At 35.3% G+C, this 27,323-nt stretch overlaps 1 protein-coding gene across 8 annotated transcripts in view; it reads left to right on the top strand.

Moving 5' to 3' along the window:
• EPHA5 (EPH receptor A5) overlaps positions 1–27,323 on the top strand; it is a 343,436-nt gene that overhangs the window by 253,903 nt on the left and 62,210 nt on the right. For 5 of the 8 annotated variants that reach the window (XM_064367510.1, XM_021666282.2, XM_021666294.2 and 2 more), the window contains one exon: positions 3,978–4,083. In XM_064367510.1, the coding sequence (XP_064223580.1) occupies positions 3,978–4,083 (106 nt within the window). The remainder of the gene's footprint in view (positions 1–3,977; positions 4,084–27,323) is intronic. The other 3 variants (XM_064367513.1, XM_021666284.2, XM_021666293.2) reach the window with 1 other exon arrangement.

Raw genomic sequence — 27,323 nt, 5'->3', positions numbered from 1 at the left:
TTGACAGTGCCCTCTAAATTATTTATTTTCATCTGAGTTAATATAATTAATGATATTATTGATGCCCTTGGACAAACAAAAGAATAAACAATTCAAAAATCTTGATAAATCATTTTCTATTAGAAATAGCTCACACATTAATTAATGCATGTGAAACACTTAATAATTAAAACCTGAAACTGAGGTGGGTGAATTGTTTGAGCTCGGAGTTACAGATTAGCCTGGGCTAATTGGTGAAACCCCTTCTTTACAAAAAAAACCCACAAAAACTAGCCGGCATCGTGGTACATGCCTGTAGTCTCAGCTACTTGGGAGGTTAACATGGAAGGATCACATGATCCCGGGTGGCAGAGGTTGCAGTGAGCCAACATCATGTCACTGTACTCCAGCCTGGGTGACAGAGTGAGACCTTGTCTCCAAATGAAACAAAAAATTTAAAACCCATCAAGGACCTTAGAAAATATTGCAAATATTCTTTAAATCATTCTAAAGAAAAAATAAATATTCTTTAAATTATTCCTCACAAAATAGACCCTAATTGCTTATTATACAAAAATGATCTGATTTCAGAGGACATTAGGTAAACACATGGAATATTAATGTTTGTGATTTGACATTGCTTATATTCATAAAATGTATTAACTTAGCATATTTACAATATTTTGAATGCCATTAGCAATTATTTTAGTGCAATATATTTTCCTATACAGAGGTGCACTATTTTAGCACATTGTTAAATTAGGTCTTGGAAATTACTAAAAATGAATAATTTGACACTACAAAAATTTTATATTTTTTCTCAGATTTAATACTTTGGCCAATCTGAAGTTACTCTGTTTTTATCCTTATTTCTGAGTAATTGTTCACTCTTCCTTCAAAACTGTATCTGTGAGAGTTCCCAAACTGGCACATGAAGAATGGGAATAATTATTAGATTTAGATCAGAAGGGCTTTTGAATGCTAGACTGAGCATTTGGGAATTTTCTTCCAAAGGTAGTAGGACTCTCTAAAGTTTTTGATCAGGGAAACATCATAAAAGTTATATTTTGGATATTTGATATGAACACATAGAAGGCAGAGAGAACACTTAAAATGATATGAACCATATTTCACCATTTTGATTATACAAGTTTGAATCAAATAGGTGAGTATTGGATGAAAATAAGTGACACATGGAGAGAAACATAAAAGAAACACAAAAATATTCAGTAATTAATGAACAAGCAGAAATTAAGAAAGATTTAGTGATAGTTCAAAGAAACCAGAAAGAGATCCAATCAGTTTGTTTTTTTGGTTTGATTAATGATATGTTTATTTTTTGACATGTGTTTTTGTTAATGCCTTTGCGAGTAGATATGATGGAAGGGCCAATTTTAAACATGTTGATTTTCATGTAACAATAAAATCCAAAGAAAGGGTTAAGCAGTTTGTTATAAAAATAGAGAGATGTTTTGGAGAGAAATAGGGTTGGAGATATAAATTTGTGACCCTGATAGTTGTTAATTAATACCATGAAGAAAGAATCAGAGAGAGGAAAAAAGAAAGGGAGGGGAAAAAAAGACAGAAATGAAGAGAAGTGAGAAGGATTAGGAGTGAGCATTCATGAAGAATCATTCATGCTTGGTTGTTGGGAAAAGAATATGAAGTCAACAGAATTGACAAAGCAGAACTTCATAGAGGGTCAAAGAAAAAACAGCTTGTCTGATGCCATAGAAACCAAGAGGAAGAGAGTTTTCAGTTTAAGGTATACATTCAGCTAAGTCAAACTCCTTATCATGGTGCAGGGTACGTTAAATGCAGAAGTATTCATTGCATGTGGTAAATATCATATCATGCATGGAATTCAAAGGCAGAAGAATAAAAAATTTCAGAGAGAATTTTAAAATGTTGGTTCTTAGACGAGGCTGGTTTCAGATACCTCTGTTCAAGATGCTGACAAATAGGAGGTATAAGAATGATAAACAAAGAAGGAGATTATAAGTATAAATAATATTTACTATTTATTTAAGGCTATCAGTAGTTGAAGCTCTATGCTAAATGTATGATATGTATAATCTTTATCTTAACAGAAATATAATGATCCAGCAAAATTATCCCTATTTGGAGATTATGCAAATGTGATTTTAAGAGGTTAAATAATTTTCTTGACCCGTATGTATAGTAAATGTTGGACCTATTTTCCAATTCGGATTGAACTAACCCTAGTAAGTTTAGATATAAATATTTACTTCTCCCTAAAGGTGATATCTACCTAGGTTTGTAAGTAGGAGAGTAGTTTATAAGGCAGCAAAACTCTCCCAGAGGGAGATCATTGAAAGAGCTAGGCCTAAAGTTTAGCATTTCTCAAATGTGGGAAGTGGGAATGGATTAACATACAGAGCAAATGAAGAAGACTCATTACAGGGGTGATTTTACTAGGAAGTTAATAATAGAGAATTAAGGCATTCAAGCAGCAGTTGCAGCCTACTCAAAGAACATTGAATATCTGAGTGCAGTCTGCATGTTTTTTTTTTTTTTTTTCTAGAAACAGTGCCCTCTGCCAAAAAGAAATTGAAAGAGAGAAAAAAAGCAGTGGTGGAAATAATCGAAGTTTAGAGATTAATAAAGCAGATCTTGGGGAAAGGGTACTAGCAATTCTGGGTGTAGTTTTTTTCCTACCTAGTTTATATCATAGCCAATAACTAAATTTCTTACCACCGACTTTAGCATCAGAGAATAGGAGAAAACAGGATAAAACTTTTGTAACTATTATGCAAAAAGGGAGAAGGTAAGAGCACATTATATTGCAAATGATAGTTTTACTCAAATCAGCCATTAATGATATTGGGATTTAAATACTAGTCTAAAATAGTTGGAAATAGACGAGTGCAAGAGGGTGGTCAGAGAATCACTTAGTTTTGATTAGAAAGAATCGAGAATAACGTGACTAAAATAGAAAGGGAGGTGTTTGGAGATCCAAAACTTGTGGTAGGCCAAGATCTGGTAAGGGGTTGTGAAAAACAAAACATGGGTTGTTATTCATTTCAGTGATGATATTTAACACCATGGAGCTGAACTAGTGCTACTCTGAAGTTAACAGATTGATCATGTCATTAAACAAGAAGCATGCTAGATATTCTATGGAGATTCTTAAGAACATTAGTAAAATTTATTTTGCTTATAGGTGTTTTATTTTAATCAAGATTAGTTATCAGCACAAAAGTAAAATTTATTTTCTTATTTTAAGTACAACTACCTAATCATGTCCATATTCCTCTTAGGATGGCAATTTTATGCTAAAATATAAAACATTTAATCTAAATCTTTGTACTTAAAAATTGGGTGATGTAAATGTATCCAATCTTAAGATAGGTTCCTCTACTTTTAAATATTTGCCTTGATATTTTTCAAAAGGTGAATTTACTTATGAAATATACTTACTGGTTATATTCTGCTTTAAATTGTGTTTTTATAATAGTATTCAGAATGGTGATACTACATTTTACTTCAATTAGGTCATAGTGACATTATTTTGGACTTCAAGCTATATCTATAGGGGAAAAAGTTCTATCTGGGTTCATCAGATTTTTTCTAGAGAACAGCAGAATACAAACTCTAAAAATGTTAAATCTTATATACCTAGCACCTTGTATTTAGATTAAGGTGTTTGAGGTCGATAAAGAAGTTCCATTTTAATTTGCAGACCTGAGGCCCCTAGTTGAATACTATACAAACAACGTGCATTCGTTTTTTATGATGACAAGGAAATAATCAGTGACTTAGTGATGCTCTCAAATCTCTATTTGGAAAGTAAATATTTTCTACTAAGGATGGCTTTTCAATTACACACTTATAAGAAAGGATATTAGGGGAAAATCTCAGCCAAGTGTGGGTAAATTGCTTAAATCACGAATTGATTACTGTCTATTAAGCAGCTTTTATTTTGAATGCATGTGATCACTTTAACCACAAGCTCCATTTTCTGTGTCTCCTATCAGCAGTTGCAGCATCCAGCGATCAAAGCCAGATTCCTATAATTGCTGTGTCTGTGACAGTGGGAGTCATTTTGTTGGCAGTGGTTATCGGCTTCCTCCTCAGTGGAAGGTAAGAGAGGAAGCTGTGATTCTGAACTTTTGCAGCTGATCTCTTCCTCACCTTGATCTGACCATTTGACTGTTGAGCACATCCCAAAACAAATCAGGCAAGCAATATATCAGCAGATAATCTCAATACATGATGCAATTCCTAAGCCTTGTCTTATCCATATTATTGATAGTTTTTAAGCACACAATTTCTCTTTTTAGGTAAGCTCTTTTTATAAGAGTTGTATTAATGTGTTATTTTTTATTTGGTTAATATAGCTATATCTCTTTATATTACACAAGTTTTTTAATCTGAATGTTTTTTGTCTCTCTAAAGTATATATGGTTGCCTTCTTCAAGTTTAATTGGTGTTTGGGAAAAGCTATGTCTGTGCCAAGTATATTTTTAAGGAATAAGATATAATTCTAGTTAGCCAGCATTCGATCCTAACAGGGTGATGTACACAAAGCAGAAATTCTGGCAAACAAGCCACTTGGAAAATGACCAAACCTTTTCACTGAATGCTTTTATTTTCAGCTTCTAAGTGATTTCAACCTGAATACATCAATCATAGTCTATACTGATTTGAAGTGAATTGTACAGACTATTATGTCAATAGATACATGAATATGTGTTATATATTACATATCCACATTTTTCATTTTATACCTAACTCTTGTTAGGTAGAGTCCTAACAAGAGTTTTTCTAGGTGTTGCCTGACATTGAGCTGAGAATAATCAACCTTCCTAAAAATAAAATAAAATAGAATAAAACAAAATAAAGAAAATAAAACAAGAGTACGCTGTTTTCCTACAACAAACATATTTTCATGTATTTTTAAAATGCAGGCCATTGTTAGAAGGTATATTTAGTAATTGGAGCTGTCCATTTGAAAATTTATTTTGGTGTTAGATCATTATAGAAACTTGATGAAAGTCTTCATGGAAATATTTATTTCTGACAAAAAAAGTGAAAGTGAAATATTTATTTCTGACCATAAGGTCCAAAAAAAGTCAGGAAATCAATATTCATATTGATTTTGTTATGTTCTACTCATTTATTGTTGAATCTTCAGCACCTATTCAACTCATAAATATACAGAATTGGGCACTTCAATGTTCTGCATATTGTGTTCTGAAAAGATTTATGACTATATTTTTAAATTACAGAAATTAACAGTTTATTTTCATAAAATATTGCAAATTCCTTTGAAAATCCCCTTATTGTATCTGAAAACTCTATTTCTTCTGGTTCTTATTTATTTGAGTGTTTGAAGTTTTCTTAAGAATATACGTAGTAATTCATTGCTTACTTTTAATGTTAGATTAGCATTTATGTACTTTTAGAATTTCTAGCTAGGGGGCAGTTTGTGTTCTGTTGAGGACAATTAAGTCCATCTCAGACAGGAGGATGGCTATCTAGTGCTCCATTGATTTCATCTCTCTGAAGTCACCTGGAGAGAATGCCCAACCTATATTCCTGCTTTCTGGAAGATAAGTTAATTTCACCAGTCTCTCATGAAAACTTAGCTCAGATTTTGATCCAATAGTATAATCAAGTTGCATGAATTGTAACTAAGAAAACTACCATGTGACAATGGGTCTTTTATACTCCAAATACAGTTAATATCTTTGCATAGCCAATCTGTAATGCCATTTCAATTCTTCTGACTAAGAGTTAGTGTCTTCCTTTCTAATACATCAAATAAACGTTAGTTATATTTATGGACATGGACGTTATAAGAAGATTCTGTATTGTTCTGTCCACACTTAGGGGAAATAAATACAAAATGAAAAAAAAAAAGAAAAAACAAGGTCTAGAATCCAATGAATCTGTATTTTTGAGAGTTTACTAAAAGATACACATCAAATATAAGAAATATGTTGTTGTAGACTTAGCACAGTGAATTTACTGGTGACATTTTGCTGTGGATTCTTGCTTATCCTTATGTGGCATCATTAGCATTAGACAAAATGTTTGAAAGAACACTCAATCTACTTACTATTTGATAACAGAAGGATAGTATCATTTTAGTACATACCCACACACATTCATACAAGGTCACCCACACACATTGTATTAACTCTCACACTGCTATCAAGAATTGCTGAAGATTGGGTAATTTATAAAGAAAAGAACTTTAACTGACTCACAGTTCCACATGGCAGGGGTTGGTCTCAGGAAACCCACAATCGTGGAGGAAGACACCTGTTCACAAGGTGACAGGAAGGAGAAGTGATGAGCCAAGGGGGAAGAGCCGCTTATAAAACCATTAGATCTCGTGAGAACAAACTTACTATCATGAAAACAGCATGGGGAAAACCACGCCCATGATTCAGTTATCTCCACCTGATCTCTCCCTTGACATGTCGGGATATGGGGATTACAATTCAAGATAAGATTTGGGTGGGGACACAAACCCTAACCATCTCTCTCTCTCTCTCTCTCTCTCTCTGTTTCTCTCTCTCTTTCTCTCTCTCTCTCTCTCTCTCTCTCTCACACACACACACACACACACAAATTCTATATGTACCTGAAATTGCTGTTCAAGAATAATGAAATTTTAGTATAATGTCTCATTTGTACTGGAATCAGATCTATGCCCAAAAGACATAGCTTAATTTCCTGCCAAATTCAAGGCTTGGTAAGAAAATTTTGAACATTTTGTCTAATGAAAGTGTAATTGCATTTAAAAACGGCAACGTCTTAGCAATTAGTACATTGTTCATTCATATTAAAATTCTTTCCTAATCCAATTTAATTTCACAACAGTTTAAGATGTTGACACTAGGAATTTGCAGTTGAAAAGACAGGACACTTCACCAAAAACAAGTCTGAGGCTTGTACTTTTCTACAAGCCAATGTTTTGTGTGAAATTTTAATTACTTTATTTTGTTGAATGTAGTTTCTTGAATTTCAGGGGGCATTTGTCACAGGATAGAAACATCTTTGGCCATTGTGTTTACACTTCATGGACAAATTATTTTATATTTTTATTACATAAGTACAATTATTCAAAAGCTAAATGATATGATTCTTGAAAGATTTTTTTTTTTTTAATCTCACTTAAGGCAATAAACTTTGTAACTTGTTTGTATCAATTTAGGTTATAAGAAACCCTGAAGTGTGAGATCGTCCTGAATTAACTCAATAAAGATTTATTAAATAATGAAAAAGTAAATGAATCAATGTGACCCAAACCTCACATAAATTTGGGAAACTATATTTGAGTAATAGTACATTATTTTAAAAAGATTGTCCTAGGAAAGATGTAAAGATGTTGGATTATAGATCTTTCTCCCTTTTTTCTATGCCAAAATATGATTGATTCACACATAGAGACACAGACAGACACACACACTGACATTTAGACTACCATTTCACTTTTAGCTTACTCTCATCACTTTCTAATCTCTTGAATATAATACGATATGCCAGATATTTGCTCCTAGGTGACACGTCTTTTAACTAAAAATAATTGGGCTCATCATTGGTTAAATAAGTTAACTTTATTTTGATGTATTGCCAACTATTAATATCACCTGTATGTAATATTCATTGACAATTTATATCATGATTGGGCCCAAAAGGAAATATGTCTTAAAGATCCATATTCATTGAAAATGTGTATTTTTATTCAGACAAAAAAATGCAAATTATGACACACTGGATATTATGAAACTAATCTATTTCAAAGAAAAAATATTAAATTTAAATTTAATATTAAACTCAAGGATGAAAAATAAATCAAACATAGAAGGTTTTTAATCTTTTCGGCTTATGTTGATTATGCAGAAATTTTTTGGAATCTTCCTTCCTAGACACAATTTAAAATAATTTATAGCATCCATCTTAAAGGAAAAAGTTGTATTTAACAAAATGGCAAAGAAGTATAACATGTTCGAATTCTTGACAATTTTAGAATATATGTGATCTTCCTTTTTAAATATGTTAAGTAAGCTTGGGGCATTTTCTGCAGGGTTCAAACTCTCTTCACTGTTTCCCATTAATCTTTAAATGTTTTTTATAGGATTATAGAACAGTTGACATGCCTTTCACAAACTATGAGCTAATCATCTTAGGATGGAAATAAATTAAGCTTCTTTGCATGCACAGCATATTGTAATTACTCTTTAATCTTTCTCTTTTATCACTAATGACATTGGATATTGATAACTTTCTTGTGTCCTAATTTTGTGGAGTTGATCTCTTATATGTCCTATTTTACATATTTCTAAATGTTTAATTGACCAGTCTTTCACCAATGAATATCTTCACTGTTTTCCAGTTAAATGTTTAAGAATGTTTTTATTGGGCCGGGCGCGGTGGCTCAAGCCTGTAATCCCAGCACTTTGGGAGGCCGAGGCGGGTGGATCACGTGGTCGAGAGATCGAGACCATCCTGGTCAACATTGTGAAACCCCGTCTCTACTAATACAAAAAAATTAGCTGGGCACAGTGGCGCGTGCCTGTAATCCCAGCTACTCAGGAGGCTGAGGCAGGAGAATTGCCTGAACCCAGGAGGCGGAGGTTGCAGTGAGCCGAGATCGCGCCATTGCACTCCAGCCTGGGTAACAAGAGCGAGACTCCGTCTCAAAAAAAAAAAAAAAAAAAAATGTTTTTATTGTATTTTCCTCCTTTTAATCCTTTAAAGATGATCATTGATATAAAGTTGACTTTTTTTATTTATCTGTGGCTTTATTTCAAACACAGAGTCTAGATTCTGAAAATTAACTCCTGAATAGTTCAGAGGCTGATAAAAAGCTTAAAGTAACAGGATTTAGTGGTATAGACATACAAAGAGAAACATCTTTTAGTGTTTAGAAGCATTCTCTTTTTTGAACCTTTCTCAATACAACCTTCATTAAGGGATTAAAGAATATGTTGTAATACTATGTTTCTGATCACTGATTCATTATGTGATCCTGAATTTAATTCAATTTCAAGCATGCAGAGCTTCACTTTTTATATTAAACTAAGTCCACATGCAAAATTATAAACAAAAACAGACATTGCACGTATATACTTCCATCCTTGTTTACACGTTCTTGCATATAAACAAAATATGTAAAGCTTTTTGCTAATTTTAAAATCAGGAAAGAAAAAATCCAAAAGTATCTCTTGAGGAGGAAGAATAATTCTTTTATGCTTGTTGGCCTTATATATGATTTTGTCACATATCATAAGGTATTGCTTTTCCAGCCAAAAGCCACTGTGGCCAGGGGTACCTTTGCCTGAGTTTTGTTCAGGCCTGGTGGGTTCATTCTGCCCACTCACGCTGGCAGGCTGCACTTGGCTCATGTTATGGGCCTGAATCCCACAATTGTCAAGGGCAAGCCAGGCATGGAGCAGTGAGGGGTGTGTGAATGAGTGAGCACAGAGTCTGGCAACTGAGTACAACCAGGCACACTGGATGCTGCACAGGGGTGAGCAGTTCCAGGTGCCAACACAGGCACTTGATCCATGTAAGCTTGCAGCTAAATCAGATGCACTGCAAGCAGCTTTTGCTGTTGGCAGCCATGTGTAAATGAGGGGAATGTGGTGGCATCTAGAAACTTGGAGATACCAGAAACTGCAAAGCCCCAAAGAGGGTGTCACATCCTTGACTTGAGGCACCCCTAGGTCTGGAGTCCCCAAAGGGTTGCCATTCTTCTCTCCTTCTCATCACGTGCAATGTGGTGAGTGTAGCAGGCGGCATGTTTCAGCCATGTTTGTGTTACAGCTCTTGTAGTTTCACCTCTCAGTGGGTCTGAAGTTCTTATCTCATGTCCAGGAAGAATGAGGGACGCTGACAACTGTAGGATGAACGAGGTGAAGAGGTGCTTTATTGAGTTGACAGTACAGCTTTAAAGAGACCCAAAGTGAGTAACTCCTTTCTGTAGGCAGACCATCCCAATGAGTGCAGCTGTCAGTGGAGAGGAGACCCAGTGTGTAGCTCCTACCTGCAGTCTTGTTGTTCTGACATCTGAAGCCCTTGGTGGAGAACAGACCCAGAGTAGGTAGCGCCTACCTGCAGGCAGGTAGTCCTGTCATTTCCTCAGTCTGACTGAGTCCAGGGTTTTTATGGACTTCAGAAGGAAGAAAGTGTATGCTGACTGGACTATGGGCAGCCACAGGCAGGCCAGAGAAAGCACCATAACTTCTCACTCCAGATCACAGAACCGATAGCTCAGCCCCAGGCTTCAGGCCATTCCTGGCTTGAAGGTGGGACTTCACTGGGGACCCTTCCCTTTCTGTCCAGAGCCTGTCTGCCTTCTGCCACCATCAACATGCTGTCCACAGCACCCAGTCTGCTCATGACAAGGGGGCACCTGCAGCCCCATGCTGAGCTACTCTCAGCATTCCTTCAGCCTCTCCCCTGTGCTCACTGGTGTCCAAAGTTCAGAGGGAGCCAAGGTGGCAGGGGACTGGTGTGTCAGTGTTGCCCCAAGTGTGCACACACCTAGCTGGGTCACAGCAGCACCTGGGCTCAGCTTCAACTTTGCTCTAACATCAGAGTGGGCACCAGGAACAGGGAAAGGTGAGGTCCTTCCAAGCCTGCAGGGGCAGGAGGGCTTTTTGGCCCCTGTAGAGTGCAGGAATGCTCGGGTCCTCAGCTGTAGCTGGGTGGCTGCAGTTGCACCCAGGAGGGTTGGGCTTCTGCCCTGCCAACTTGGAGGGTGGAGTGAGGCTCCTACCTATTCCCAGCTCCTGCTGGTTCTGTGGAGCACACAGCCCAGGCCATACCTCTCCTGCTACAACCAGCTCCTTTGAGGCTGCTGCTCCAGACCAGACACCACTGCAATCAATCCCCCCTCTGAAGAGGTACATCTAACTGCCATTGGGATAAGAACAACGACTACTCTTAACTGCTTCATGCTGATAGGGGGCATTGTTTTGGGGAAAACAGCAGTCAGATCTCTCTCAGAGGCCTATGTAAGGGTCCCCAGTGAAAAGGGAGCCATCATCCGAGGCTTCCGTTGGTAACTGCTTGGAGTTTGATGGCCTCTAGAAAAGAAGAAACCGATTTTACAAGGAGGTTAAGTGTGCATGGACCAAATATGAGTATTATACAAGGAGGAGCTAAAAGGAAATAAATATATATATATATATAAATCTAAAAAGTAGACTATTTTGAAAAAGAATGTTGTGGCTAGAGATGTTTCACTCTGGTGAAAAAAATTAAATCTTGTATGGGGGTAGTTAAACTTTAAAAGAGAAATAGCTCTTTAGGGGAGTAGATAGTCCCTTGGGGGTTCAGAATTAAGGAGTCCTTGACAAAAATGTCTTATGGTGAGGAACAGAACAAAGGTGAGAACACTAGGCAAGAGGTCTCTCCAACCACAGTTAAGAGTTTGGGAAAAATATTGGGTTAGATGTTTTCCTGAGATGCTCTTCCGCCTCCACGATCTTACTAAGAGAGGAGTGGGAAGCTGTATTGGAGAGAACTGAGAGACCTGCTCCAGTGTCCAGGAGGAGGTCCACGGTCCACCTTTCTCCCTTTGACTTCTGAACCATTAGAGCCGGGGAGAAGAACCTCAGGACCCATCAGTTTTGCTGGACCATTTGGGCTGGACCCAGTGACCTGAGTCCAAACACAGTCCAATCTTCAGTGGTCCCCATTGCAAATTGGACAGGGCCAAAGTGGCCTCCTCCTGCTATTCAGACAGTCTTTCCTAAAGTGCCATGGCTTGCCACATTTGTTTCAGTTAACAGGTGCATCCAAGGGATTAGGGGATTTGTGAGCCTGCAAGGCAGCTATTAGAGTCTCTTCCTTTTTCTTGTGTCTCTTTTCCCTCACTTGGGCCTCCTCGTGATTCCTATTGTGAAAGACTGATGTGGTCACTTTCATGAGGTTCTCTAAAGTACTATTGGGTCCCATGGCCTGTTTTGGCAGCTTCTTCCTGATATCAAGGGCTGCCTGAATAATGAACTTATCCTTCAGGATCAGTTGCCCTTGACTGAATGAGGAGATAGAGACGTGCTTTACCAAGGTCTCTCTTAGCCTTTCCAGGAGGTCAGTGGGATTTTCAACTAATCCCTGTTCTATCATGCTTGGATTAATTGAGAGGCTTAGTCCTAGTCCATAAGGCCTCCAGTATACACATATGAAAGTGCTTCCTCTTTCATTCTCCCATTTCATCATTGGCGTCCCATTTAGGGTCTTCATTGGGGTCCCATTTAGGGTCCTCCAGTGGTACTGCTGTTCTTCCAATGGAATAAGACTCATCCCCTTCCCTGAACCTGTATGACATGCAAAGCTTATCCCCCAAAAGTCTCTACTGCTGGCAGGGTGGCCTGCTTTTCAGTGGTAGTCAGGGTCCGATTCCAAAGTAACATAACATCCTTCCACGTAAGTTCAATTATTTAAGTTAAATTCTGGAAAACCTCTATATAACTGTCAGGGTCATCTGAAAACTTTATAAGATTCCCTTAATCTGCCTTAAGTCCTGTAGAGAAAAGGGGACTGGGACACTAATCAACATCTAGGTAGCAGTGGGATGGTGTGTCCATGCTGCCCTGAGTGCACGAACACCCGGCAAGGTTGTGACTGCCCAGGCTTAGCCTCAACTTTGCTTTGAAATCAGAGCTGGTGTCAGTAGCCGGGAGAGGCCAGGCAGCAGGAGCAGGCACTTCTGAACCTGCAGGGACAGGGGGCCTTTTTGGATTCCCAAAAGCACAGGGATGACCAGATCTACAGCTACAGTTGGGTAGCTGCAGCTGTGCCTAGAAGGGCAGGGCTCCTGCTCTGCCAACTTTGAAAGGGGTGAGTCTCCTACCCATTCCCACCTTCTGCTGGCTCTGAAGAAAGCACAACCTGGGCCTCGCCTCCTTCACTGCAGCCACGCCTTCTCAGTGGTCACTCCAGATGAGCTGCCACTGCCATCAACTTTAAGGCTATTCATATGTGAGTTTAATGCTATGATGCTCCTTAGATGATAAATTTGAGAAATGGCTTAATCCCTGTTAAAAGTTGTATTTTCTGGCCAATCTTCCCTTTGACTGTCATGGTCATGTACAAATCTTGTACCTGGACATAGAACTGCTCAATCCTGTTTCCCTTTGTGTTGTATTCAACAATTGATACTCAATCCATTTGAAATGTCTCATAGTTCTCTGAAGCAAAAATTCTTTGGAAGTCAGTCAATACTGTGTATAATAGAGGCTATCATAATTACAATCATCAAACCATGTCAGAAATTAGAGAAATGAGTAAATTTATATAAAGCATTTTAGGTTTTAATGTTGCAGGAAAATAATACTGAAATTTAGCCTTTTCACTTACTTTTAAGTTTCTTGAAATATGAGAGGTTGTAAATGACATCTTCATCTTTGCAATTATCTATTACAAACATTTTTGGACACTTATTGCACATAAACACAAAGGTAAGTCCAGGACATGTGGTATAAGAAAACAGTGTCCTTTCCTAGAAATGTTTCTACTTTTACTTAGTAGCCTGATAAGTAGACAAAATTTTATAAAACAGAATTACGACAGTTAGGAATAGAAGAAGAGTTTACAATAAAATTGGAATTTTTTTCCTTCATGGTAACTTTTTCAGTTAATCTGAATCATTAATTCAATAAGTATTTGAGTTCTTGCTACATGCCTGGTACAGTTCTTGTGTTACTCAAAGCAATGACTTGAGGATAAAATCCTTTGAACTTAGAAAGTTTTCTTCAGGCTCATTTGGAGCCAAATAAAATATTTATGCTAGAGTTTAGAATGCAGCTATTTAGACACGTGCAAGAGCTCTGCCTACATCTGATATGAAAGCATCATAGTTTCTTGAATGAGTACTTTGTGAAGAGTATATTCATGAAGGGTGTGCTCTAAAACCTGCAGAGAAGCCTCTTTGCCTAATGGAAGTAACGTGGTAATAATAATGATAAGTATAACATTATCTAACATGAATTACACACCACCTACTACTGGGCACTGTTCTAAAGGTTTAGTAACATCTCACAACTCCACCATGTCTCAATACTAGATCTATATCTAATTTATAGCTGATAATTTTCTTGCTGTTTCTCGAAAATTGTAAGAATGGTCCTGCCTTAAGTCTTTTGCATTGTCTCTTCTTACTGTCTAAAATTCCCTTGTCCCAGAGAACATTATAGCTTCTTCCTTATTTCTTTCAAATCTTTGCTCAATCTTGTTCTCTCAATTGAGCATACTAAAGAGATGACCTGATTCTTTCCTCTGCAAACCATGCCTGTTTCTTCATTAGACTTATTGATATTATATACCACACAGATATTTAACCTGTTCATTTTTAGTTGGTCTCTCCTACTAGAGAAGGATACAAAATGATAGGGGTTTTTATATGTGCCCTTTTCCCTCTGGGAAAGTGTCTAGAACATAAATTATTATAATACAGCTAGTCAGTAAGGGCCTGGAGCTTGAACCTAACTCTGATGTCAGGGCCTTTGTGGTTTAGGATATAACTTCCCCGAGACTTGTGATTATGTGACTTTTGAACCTTTGTGTGGAAAGCCTCTGATTTTCTCCTGCTAAAAATAACAGAATTAACATTTTAAAACTTTGAAAACTGATCAGAAATATGAATTAAACAATTCTTAGAAATTAATGTTAGTGGTAGCTTGACACTAAAAAATACATTAATTTTAGTGGATTCTCCTCCCTTCTTGGGAAAATTATACCCAGTAAATTGTATTTACTCTAAAATCACACAAATTAAATGTCACCAACTTCATGGCCATTCCTGACTTTGTGAAACCTGGTTAATTCCACTTCTGTGTACCCTTAAAACTTAATTTTCTCACTGAAGTAGTTTTAGTTCACCATTTAATATATCTGTCTCCCCAGTAGATATGTGCTCATCTTGAAAAACAGATTATAATGTAGGCCCTTGGTAAATGTCTAATGAAAGTATGACTGGAGGAGTACAGTTGGTTTTTTAAGACTCTGTAAAATGTAATTCAAACTACCTTATATCACTATGTGTTTTTGTCTTGGATTTCTTTGGTTGCAAATGACAGGAGCCATAATTTAGAGTAGCTTACTCTAAAAGAATATCATTAATGTTTTAGCTGAAAAGTTTTCACAAATTAAAACATTAAATCTAAAAAACAGGTACTGATAAATCCAGGTGTTAAAATCATGTCTGCTATGCAATTGAGACATAATTCAAGAATGCTGTTGAACAAATATGGTGTTTAAACTCATTGATTAAACTGAAGTTTTTGGATAAAACCCTGGGACACTGTGATATTGAGAGTTAGGGTGGAAGAATAAGAATAAGAAGATCCTGCCAAACGGGGCTTTAAAAAAGTGGTCCATGAGGTAGGAAGGGATCAGGTAACTATTGGGTCACTAAGGGGAAATGGTCATGTTTGAAAATAGATATGACTTCAGGGCTCTTGCCCTTCACTCTCAGAGCTCAAATGGCACAGGCTGTGACAGAAAATTGATACCCAGCTCCAGAGAGTAAGTCAATCAGTAGTTCTGGGACCTTAACTAATAAGATGATGGAGAAGTTACACTCTATGACCAACACCATAGGAACTCATACCTGAAACTGAAAATAGGATCAGTTTCACATAAAGCACATGGGCTGAGAATGAGGAAAGAGAATCTCTCACTCTGCATCCTTTTTCACATTCTCTATTTGCTTGGAACAAACTTCATATTATCCCTCCATATTTAAGCCTAACACATATATGAAGATTTATATCAAACTTTCCATCATGAATAGAGGACAAAGGAATTCCCTCAATCCCTTTAGCCAAAGCATTCTCTCCTTTGAACAATATAAAAGAAAAATATATCAGTATTTCTCCTAAACTTTAACACTTTCAACCACAAATTATAGGGTATTGCATAAATATCTTCTCTCTTCTGTCCACCAGTAAGTATTTAGAGGATAAAGGCTTCTGTGGCTCTTCTATATAACTTAATGGAATAAATACCTTATAAGTTATTGAATTAAAAATGAGCTGTGCATCAATCTCCATTTTAAATGCTTTGTCCATTTTTTCCTATTGATGTTGACATTTTAGAAAATGAAAAACTAATATCCCTAAAATAAATATAATGGAATTCCCAACCCATAAATATACTTTTAAATAAATAAATAATAAACCTTTTGGTTTCATCACAGAGAATGCAATGATTTCACGAAGTAGTGCATAGAAGTTAATATATCTTCACTACCTTATGATTTTGTTTCTTTGACATCTGGACATGCTAATATCATTGTCATGATATACCTGGTGACATCAAGCAGCAATAACTTAGAAATTGATATTTTTTCATCTATAACATGATTAGGTTTACATAGTTTCAGAAATTGATAAGTTCTAATAAGAAAAATGAATTTTGTGAACATTTTAATCTCATAAATATTATATTTTAAAATAATGATAAACATTTGTAACCATGCAATCACTAATTTAAAAAAAATTAATTAAAAGTAAATCTCAGAAGCTTATGAGTTAGCAATAGATGTGACTTCATAAAACTATGATAAATCCAGACGTGTGTATTGATTTAATATCTGAGGGTTTTTATCTCTTCTATTTTCTCATGATTACATGCTTTTTTCTTCAAAGGCTCTGACACAAAATAATTAGAGAGAAGATCATAATTTATTAATAACTGACAAATGGGGATTAGGGCAGAGTAATGCCAGGAAGACAAGGAACATAGCAACAACTAATTGCCCACTGTGGGAAGTAAATCGTCCTAGGAAACTGAACTTATGAGAGTTACTGGCTCAATCGCGCAACACTGTTGAACATCCCACTTGGAATTTCTCACAGATCAAACGTGTGTAAACTTTACTGCAATGCTCAGGAAGTTATATTGAGGCAAATATTTGAAAGGAAAAACTCAGTTTATGGTACTGGAAACAACAGGTTAATATCATTGACTTGCAAAGACACTAATTATTTTATTTAAGAATCAAATGACTTTGATTTCACCTAGTCTGGAGCAATGGGCAGGTCAAAAGTCTAACCACAAGAGCAAAATATGTTTTTTGTCTAAGGCTCCATTTGCTCAAAGCTCTATTTCTATAAAAATGTGATCCCTATATGAAAGAGAGCAGGCTGGCACACCAGAAGATGCTGGGCTCTGGCGGAAGACCCTTCTAGGTTTCTGGGAATTTTATCCACAGTAACACAGCCTTTCACAGGAACCTGATACTCAACTCCACGGTGAAAATCAATAGCACTGCCCTATGCCAAAAGCTAGAACATATATTCAACAACAAAAAAAATCAGTTAATTTCCTGAGCCATGTCTGGAAGTATACTCATTGTTGAAAAATGAATCAAAGTGTCCCAGATGATTTTAAACACCAGCTAAAAGCCACATTTGTTCAAGATCTGTGCTCCATAAGGTCTTACATGAACCAGGAAAAAAAGGAAATGTTTCTAATAGATTAGCAACTCAAACTCAAGCAGCTGAATTCTTTGTTATGCCATATGGAAGGACTGACTTCAGTTACTGCTGGTGGCTGTGATAGCTATAGTGCTACAAAGAATATTATACCCCAATTGACGTGGTTAGGCTTTGTGTCCCCACCCAAATCTCATCTTGAATTGTAATCCCCATAATTGCCTCATGTCAAGGGAGAGACCAGGTGGAGGTAATTGAATCATGGGGGCAGCCTTCCCTATATTGTTCTCCTGATTGTGAGCAAGTTATTACAAGATCTGATGGTTTTATAAGGTGCTCTTCCCCCTCTGTTTGGCACTTCTCCTTCCTGCTACCTTGTGAAAAAGGTGCCTTGCTTCCCCTTCCACCATGATTCTTGATTATAAGTTTCCTGAGACTCTCCACACACTTTTCTTTAAAAATTACAGTCTTTGGAAGTTCTTTATAGCAGTATGAAAACTGACTAATACACCAAGTATTTAGCTTACCAAAATTCCTTTACTGTCTCTCACTCCTTGCTTCTCTCATTACTGTTTTACTCCTATGATGTTTTAATCTCACAGAAAAATGACATACTTTTATGTATTACATATTTGTTATGTCTTTGCTCTAATTGTCACACTGTGTTTTAACCACCATTATTATAGATAACAATTTCAGTTAATTTGTTGTTATATTGGGACTCTTACTTGTGGTTGTTTTAAATAACATATTATCATTTCTTTCTGTTTGCAAGATTTGGCATTAGAATCTGCACACCCATGATTGTTGCTGTTCGTTGAGTTCTTGTCCTGTGTTCTCCTAAGTGATGGTCAGTCAGGTATGGCCACAAGAGGAAACACAGAAGAGGCAAAGGAAAACAAAGTTTATTATATTCACAGGTCCTAGAAACAGAAGGTATAGCATGTCATGCAGGGCCATCAGAGAAACACCAGATTTTGGTCAAGAGGAAAAAGACTGGAGAGAGGGGAAAGTCTAGGAGTGAGCCTTTTTTGGTGTTTCAATGTGAAAGGATATTGGTTAATTTGAATAATTCTGACAAACTTTAGGTCTATAGAAGAGGTCTTTAGTTGCCTGGAACCTGAGCCTGGGGTGATTAAGACAGGCAAATATTGCCACCTGAAGTTAAGAGCAGGTTAGCAGAGCTATTGTCCCAGATTGGTTAGTTAGCATCTAAAATACATGCTGTAGGCTAAGTACTTTGCTACTTGTAGGTACTAGCTAGCCCTGAAAGCGGCAGTCTTTCCCCAGCCAGAGTAGTTTTCAAGATGGCAAAATATACAGAAAGAAAAATATATATAAACAATAGAGTACTCTTGGACCAGGATAGATGGATAGATTGAAAGGTAATGAAAGGCAAGAAACATAGTTGAAAGTTTAGCGTAGTTAATTTTTTTCCTCCTTACTACACCCCTACTTCCATCCCAGAAGGCAAGATCTCATCAAGTTGGCAAGGTTTTACCTCCCTGTGGGAAGTAACTGGGAAACGTCTCTATTACTTAGTGAATTTCTAGGCTGTTTTCAGACCAAATTTGTAATTCCCCTGTAGTGTCCCTCCAGACAGATAATTCCATAGATTCAAATAGTCCCATATACCTCTCAAGTACCTCTTGCCTACCTCTAATAGTTCTCAATGCCTCTGATGTTGGAGAATCCTAGTGCTTCTCTTGACACTGCTATGCCTATTCCCTTGATTTTTTCTGAAGTAAATTGAGTAGTCTTTGGTTAAACTGATCCTCTCCATAGATAATGTACAGGTCCTACCAACATTAAAGACCGGATAATCTATTATCCATGTTGAGTTTCAATTGAAGTCATGTAACTTTAATTTCTTAATCATTTAATTGTTTAATATATTGATTGCTTAATATCATTACTGTTTAATACAGAGAGAAACCAGCTTCAAATATGGAGATATATTACACATACAATGTAAAAGATGATCATAATGTGCAGTTACAGAGAAGAGTTAAATGAACATCTTTAGAAACATGAAAGAATATAATATGAAGTCAAATACCTTTTATATTAATATTAATTTTTCCTAAATATACTGGAATTTTACCACAAATCTGCAAAGCTAATGTTGTTCAAGAGATTTTGGATATGCCAGCACCACAATGCTATATTTTTAAGGATGCAAAGTTCAATATAACTATTTAAGCAATATAGACATTAAACTTGCACAAGTATTTTGATTTTCCTAATTTGTTGCAAGCAAAAATATAAGGAAATACCAATTTAGAGGTCCAGTCTTCCTCAGGAAACTTTTAAAATGAAATTCAGCCACTTAATCATTAATCTCTATGTAATCATAACAAAGATGATCTAAAAATTCAACAAGGTATCACAAAATTAGCATGAATTCAATATTTACAAGATAAGTAAATTAAAAATTATTTACATAGAAATTCTGATGGGCAAATATGTAATAAACCAGTATTCTACATTTGTATGACTTGCATGCTTTTTGTAATACATAGGAACCTCTTGGTGATGTGTTTTGTTATTGATATCTGACTTTTCCTGACCTAGTCCTATTCTACCTGTTCCAAATGTACATATTTGTAGTATTTTGGATTTACCTCTTCTCTAGTAATTTGGGAAGTAGTGGGCCAGGATAAGGCTTTTTTAAAGCCTTAGTGGTGTATTACTAATCATTTCAAACCTGTGCTAGTGTATATATACTGTTGCTCTTCAGCCCCGATAGGGAAAAATCTACTTTAAATTTTTTACCACCCTGTATCTTTCTGCCTAAGCCTTGGGGCTTCTAAATCTCCATCCAACAAGTTGAAATGAGAAAGAATTTCTGTATACCTCAAATATCTGAATGGAGTTTGTGCAGTTTAGCCCATTTGTTCCTGTCAGTTTCCAAAGCCAGGGTGATTAGATACTGCTCCAGTGTCTCCAAGCCTTTGGACCATGCCCCAGCCCTAAGTAGGACTCTGAAATAACCCGACTTGGAAGTCTATTAGGGGATCATCTCAGTATATACCAAATATGCTAGGGTGAGAATCACTATCAATCCTGCTTCCACGCATCCACCCCTCATTGTCTATCCAAAGACCCTAAGTACTTAGATTGCACCTGGACCACTTGAGCTATGTTTCAACATAGTCTTAGAAGTTAATCACCATGTCCTTAGATGAATGTCCTGTTTTGCTGACATTACCAAGACGTCATGCTTCTTCCCTTTCCTATAAGTTTCAGCCTTTTTTTTTTTTTTACGTTGCATGTTACAAAGTTGTCAGAGTTAAGTCAATTGCCCTAATTTCTTACTAAACTGCTATTTTTATTTAGGTATACATTTCTTAATTCTTATTTAAAATTACGAAGAACATAAGAGACAAAAATGCAGAAAGAAAATTAATCAAACTTATACCACCAGAAGCAGACAGTATTAATATTTTGTCATATATATTCAAGATACCTTTTATATAGTTGAATTTGTAATTTGTAGTTTTGTTTTCTATTTTTTAACTTAACATTACAATATCAAATTTATCTGAGCAAATAAAAATATTTTAAAAGCAAAAATTTAATGCCTCTTAGGTATGCTAGTGTCTGATCTTTGTCATGAATGTTTGCTCTGTGTGTGTGTGTGTGTGTGTGTATAATTGTTATTGTTTGAGAGAAGGGTTTTGTGTGTCTGTGTGTGTGTGCTTGTTTTGTTTTCTACTATTTCTGTTGTTAATGTCCTTGGAACACATTCACAAAATTCAAAGTAAGGGCCAATGAATATGAATATTTTAGGATTATTTATACATGTTAACAAATGGCCCTTCTGAACTAGTGTATCAATTAGCATTCTCTTCAATAGTACATGAAATTGGTAGTTCACAACCTAGAACATTTTTGCTTAATAGGAGAAAATTTGTTCTGTATTTATAATTAGATTTATTTCTATTTTTAGATTTAATAGGATCATTTACTTGTTAGCAAAAAGTATAATCATTAGCTGTTTTAACACCTGTTTTTTAAATTGCATGAATAGGCTCTTTACCCATTAAAGCTAGTAGATAGTAGCACTTCACAGAGCAGAGTTACATCATTGAACGTGTCAAATTTTGTTTGAGTTTTAGTGGTGTTTATTTTGCAAGGGTTATAAAAATGTTTAAAATGTTAATTTTATATACTTGGAGATTTCAATTGATATTTTCCAAAGATTTATGCGAGTACTCAGCAGTGGTTTTCTCTCTCCCCCAAAACTCTTATAGGTTTCCACCTGTAGCATGTACTAAATAAGCATCTACCTGGGTATTATTTGCTGGCTCTGGGCTATGAAAGCAGTTGTATTAATCTGTCTGATTTGTATCAGTATTACATAAGTATAAATATTATAATGTTAAAATATTTTTCAATGTTTGGTCAGGTAAATTCCTATTGGAGATCATATATAGTCACAATTACAAATATTTTATATGGGTACATATTTGTGAATATAAATACATGCATACATTTATATACAATTCAATGTATAAAGCAATTGTAACCATCATTAATCATTATGTGTGCAGTGTATTAAATATTTCATGTTTATCACCAGCACAATATTTAATTTTAAATAATTAGGATAACTAATATAATATATGAGTTTAATGTTACCGATCAATACTAATAAAAAAAAACATGTACTTGCATGGAATTTGAATAGTGTGACATTAAAATGTGACATATAGCTTCCTCTTAAGTCATTCTAGAGTATGTTCAATTTTCATAATATGTTATCACAAAATACACACATTCCTTGAGTTTTGGTAATTTCAGTATATTGCCACAATTACATTTATTATTTGAAAGTGAAATAATGAAATGGAAAGTTTAGTCTTTCTGATTTTTCCACCTTAAAAGTTTCATGCTCATAGATGTGATTCAATTTTTGAAAAATACTAGACAGACATAATGGAGAGAGCTAAAAAACATGTACATATTTGACTTCTTTCTTTTACTCATTTTCTTTTTTTTAACCTACTCATATTTTTAACTGATGTTTTTTATCAAAACAAATAAGTGTTTAAAACATAGTATTTTCAAAGCTGTGTTTATAAATGTTATTTATTTGAGCTGACGAAAACAGCATCACTTATTTGCAACTTTATCTGCCTTCAATTTTTCTCTCTACTTTTCTCAAAATAAATTAAATCTATAATAGCTGAGCACAAATAGGTTCATCATGATAGTCATATGTTCTTTTCTAAGAGGCCCCCAAGACAGATGTGTTTCAGCTGTGAGATGACTGGGAGAGGAAGAGCTTAGTGGAAGAAGCTTAGCAAATTTAGGCTTCTAGAAATGGAGGTAATTGATGTTTGCTCAGTGTAGGCAACATTTTGCAGGAAAAAGAATCATGATTCAGTATGTTGTATATCAACACTATTATTATGCTAGAACAGAAATAAGATGGTCGTTGATTGCAAAGATGAATCCATGTATTTTCCCTTTATTGAACTAGTAAAGATTATCTCTTCTGTGGAAATAAGCTGAAATCACCCAAATGAGTACAAACACAGACTATTTTTTCACAGCTTACTACAGAAGAGGATCAGCCAACATCACATGCATCTGGTAGAGACCCAAAGGCAGGCAGAATAGTGTAAAAGCTTTATAATGGGGAAAAAGGGAAGGCTTCAGGTAGGCCCAGATTTAGAACTTATTGACATGGTGAAGCTGGAAATAGGTTACCTAAAATCAGGGCATCCTAGATGATTTGGCTTCCTTTGTTTGATCCTGAACTGGAAGTAGGAAACAAAAATTTGGAAAGTTGGCAGTTATTAAGTTCTGACCATTTGGTCTGATTGCTACAAAGGTTGTGGCTTGACTTCTTGAACCAGTTGCTAAAGATTGTATTTGGAAGAAAATGACAAGAAATTGGTATGAGAACAGAAGATACAATTACTTCTGCTTAAATGAGTACAGAAATATTGTTAGAGGAATGATAGATTTTAACTGCACCTTTAGGGTGAAGTTAAATTTTACCAGAAATGGTTGAGAGAGTATGATGGAAAAGGCATGTAGTTATGAGTGCACATGGCATATCCATTCCTGTGACTCCTTAGCCCAGTTGATTTGACCTTCCGCCTCTCCTGTATCTCTGCCCAATCTCGTCTTCCATTCCTTCCTGACTCATTAATGGCAGGAACTTTTTTGTATACAAACCGATTTTTGAAAAATAAGGAAGTTCATTTTTACATGCACATGCACATCATACACATGCAAGATTTTCTTTGTAGAATATTCCATTTTTTCAGAACATGATAGTGTTTCATATTATTTAGCTTTTATGGTGGCTCCAAATGGGAATTTGGCTTATCTGATTCATATCATATATATTTTTTATGTTATGAATCACCAAGAAGGCATTCAAAAATTTTAAATTTTCTTCCTTCCTACTTCCCCCAACCACCTTTTCTTGATTTTATATAGATATTAGAAGAAGAGATGTCCAAGTGTGTAAGTGACTGATTTATAATAAGTTGGTAGGAAGATACCAGTAGTTAGTCCTTCAGATTGGCAGCTATTATTACCAGAACATTATTGAAGCCTTCTAAAATAAGATACATACTCTACAGTGAGCTTAATAAGTTCCATCATCTCAAAATGTCAGAGGGAACTCCCCAATAGTCAGAATTCCATGCTGTCTTTTTTTTCCTATAATAATCTTGCCAAAGATAAAAATAAGAGTTTCTTAATTTTTTTTTCTCTTGCTTTCTTTTTACTGGTGGTAGTGAAAGTAATAATGGTGGTAGCAGTGGTGACGGTGGTTTTGTTCTTCAAGAAACAAAGGAAAGATTTTTAGGAGTGGAAATAACTCTCTAACCTGTTGTTTCCACCAATATCACATCCAGGCCTTTCATAATTTTTGGAAATATTATTTGGGAGAGCAAAGAAGAAGCCACATCCAACTTTAATTTTCTTAATGGAATTGACCCTGATTAATATGTGCGTGTGTATACATATATATGATATATATGTTTTTAATATATAATTTATATATGCATATGATTTATATATTTTTATACATAATTTATATATACATATGTTGTATATATGAATTATGTGTTTAATTTATACATAATCTATCTCTATATATACATACTTACCAAAGAAAATATTATTTTTAAGCACCTCTAGGAGCTTTCGAAGTTTCCACTTACATGCAGGCTATTAATATGCTAATTACAAGCCTTTCCCTTTTATTCATTAAGTAAATTCCCCAAAAACCATTATAATACATATCAATTCAATACAATAAGTATTTATTGAATACCTCTTTGATCAGTGGTTCTTGACCTGGAGAAAACTTAGAATCAACTAACAGATTTTGAGAAATAATGATGTTTGAGTTCCACAATATAGATGTTCTAAATTAATTACTGTAAAGTAACTCCTGGACTTTTGTTTTTAAGCTCTCTTGTTGACTCTAATCTGTAGCCAGGTTTGGAACCACTGTATTACATGTGAGTAGAGAACTGTTGTTATATAATTTCTTCACTCTTAAAGAATAGCATATAGATTCTCAGTAAATGTTTACTAATAATGAGAATGACTGTGTCTTCTACTGAAGCAAAAAGTTTACAAAAGGTGATTAATATTTGATAAAATTGATTTTGAGTTCACATATATATTGGAATAAGCAAATTGTGTCTAATGTGTTTAATAACATTTGCTAATTGAATCAATTCCTTTACCTGTGGCATTCGTTGAAGAAGAATCTAATGTTTTATAATGAACTCGGGCCCATTAGGATAATGAAATAAAATAAGAACATAGAATCATTATTAAAGTATAGCTTGGGAAAAAATAATTGAAGTGTTTTCTAAATATATCTCACCTTAAGTTAATTTTCCACTTTCACTTGTTTTGATGTTTCTAGATCCTAATAGTTTTTTGTTTTTGTTTTTGTTTAGAGTAAGAAATAAGGAGAGTTTCTGATTCCAAGGTTAATGTGAACTAGTTCCTGTTTGTTTGTGTTTATGACTTTTTCCTTAAGATGAATGGCTACACATGAGACACTTAGATTTGTATAGTTTGAGGGATTTTTCTAAGAAATTCATGATAAGGGCATACTTTATTTAAGGTGTACCTCAGTCATTTATATTATTTAATCTCTATTTAAAACATGCATTTGAATAATGTGATAGAGTTTGGGTCACCAAGTATTTTTGAGGTATTGATCTTTTAATGCTTTAAAATGAAATTTTGTATACTTTGCTATCCTAAGGGCTAGACTTATATAAAGGTGCTTTAGTGTTGTATGTAATTTATTATAAAATAATTTATCAGATTGTTTTTAACTCTGTAATCACAGTGAGTGAAGGAAGAAATAAAGGTCCATAACAGGGTTCCCCCATGAAAATGGCTTAAGTTTTTAATGTGGAGCAAGAGGAGACAAGGATAAGAGAATGAAAGGATGAAAGAAACTGGAAGATAAAGAAAGAGAAAAGGTGCTTTAGTTCTGTGTGAGACAGTAGTTGGTGCTCAAACTTATCCTCTGCAACTTGTTATCAGTGCCATCCTGAGAAAGCTGTTTTCTCTCTCTGAGTCCCTGGATACTCAGCTTTACAATGAGTATTCGAATAACAATTGAATATTGTTATTTGATATGAGATATGGGAGTGCTGGGCTTGGAACTTCGTTAGGTAAAACTGAGATCCACTGATGTCCTAAAACCCTTCTACACGAAACTTGTGGTCTGATGGGACATTTTTTGGTAAGGAGTTTAGAGGGTTATATGCAGACAGCAAGAATTATTGCTAAGTGTAATATGCTATTTAGAAAGAAAGTAATAGAGAACTAGAAAAGAAGATAAAATTACTCAAATATGATTAATTACAAAATATTACAAAAGTTAGTGCAAAACTACTTGCAGTTTTTGCCATTAAAAGTAATAGCAAAAGCTGCAATTTATTTTGCACCAACATAATACTTTCCCAATTTGCCTAGAGTGGGGCCTTGATATAGTGATTAGATTGCTTAGATAAATATCAGCATGTGTTGTAGATGTGGCATTTCCCTCTGAGGTACTAAAAACATACTTTAAAAAAGCAACTCTTAAAAATCAGCATTACCTTCTCTTGTAAGGTAGAATAATTATATGACTTTGTGTCAGAAGTTTGGTACAGTATTTGTTAGTATTGTGTTTGTATTTCTTTCCCAGTTTTTGCCAAAAGATTTCTGTAGAATTTTAGCCTGGTTTCATCAGGAAATCAATTCTAAATCTTAAAAGAATGGCAGTGAATTAAGACATGTGCAAAAGGCATTCGTCTTAGTCTGTTCAGGCTGCCCTAGCAAAACACCATAGAAAGGGTGACTTATAAATAACAGGTACTTATTTCTCACAGTTCTGGAGGCTGGGAAGTTCAAGATCAAGGTGCTAGCCTCTGATTCCTGGTGAGGGTTCTCTTACCACCTTGCAGACACTTGCCTTTGTGCTGTGTCCTCATACGGAGGAAGGGGCGAGATAATTTCCTCAAACATGTTTGATAAGAAAACTGACCTCATGCAGGAGGGCTGGGCACTCATAACCTTATCAACTTCCAAATGCCCCTACCTCCTAAAATCATCACTATAGAGGTCAAGACTTCAACATATAAATTTGGTGGCAACACATTTAGTACCATGAAGTTTTGCATCATGAGATATTTTAAGAAATGTATAAAACAATTAACATTGCAGCGTTAATTACAAGTGAACACTTTCTTCAGGGTTATTTGGTTAATATTAGCTACGTGTTTAAATACTTTTAATTGTTTAAAAATGCATGCCTGTTAATGGCAATATATTGCAGTATCATATATTTGTTTTTACAAATAATATACATAATAATATACCTCATTTTTTGCCTGAAGACTGTCTCATTATAATAAAATCGCTTGAAAACTT

Source organism: Aotus nancymaae, unplaced genomic scaffold, assembly GCF_030222135.1.
Source record: "Aotus nancymaae isolate 86718 unplaced genomic scaffold, 86718_ANA_hifiasm-v0.15.2.pri h1tg000006l, whole genome shotgun sequence".
NCBI lineage: Eukaryota > Metazoa > Chordata > Mammalia > Primates > Aotidae > Aotus > Aotus nancymaae.
The sequence above is the reverse complement of the archived record's forward strand: the minus strand, read 5'-3'. Positions and strand labels throughout refer to the sequence as shown.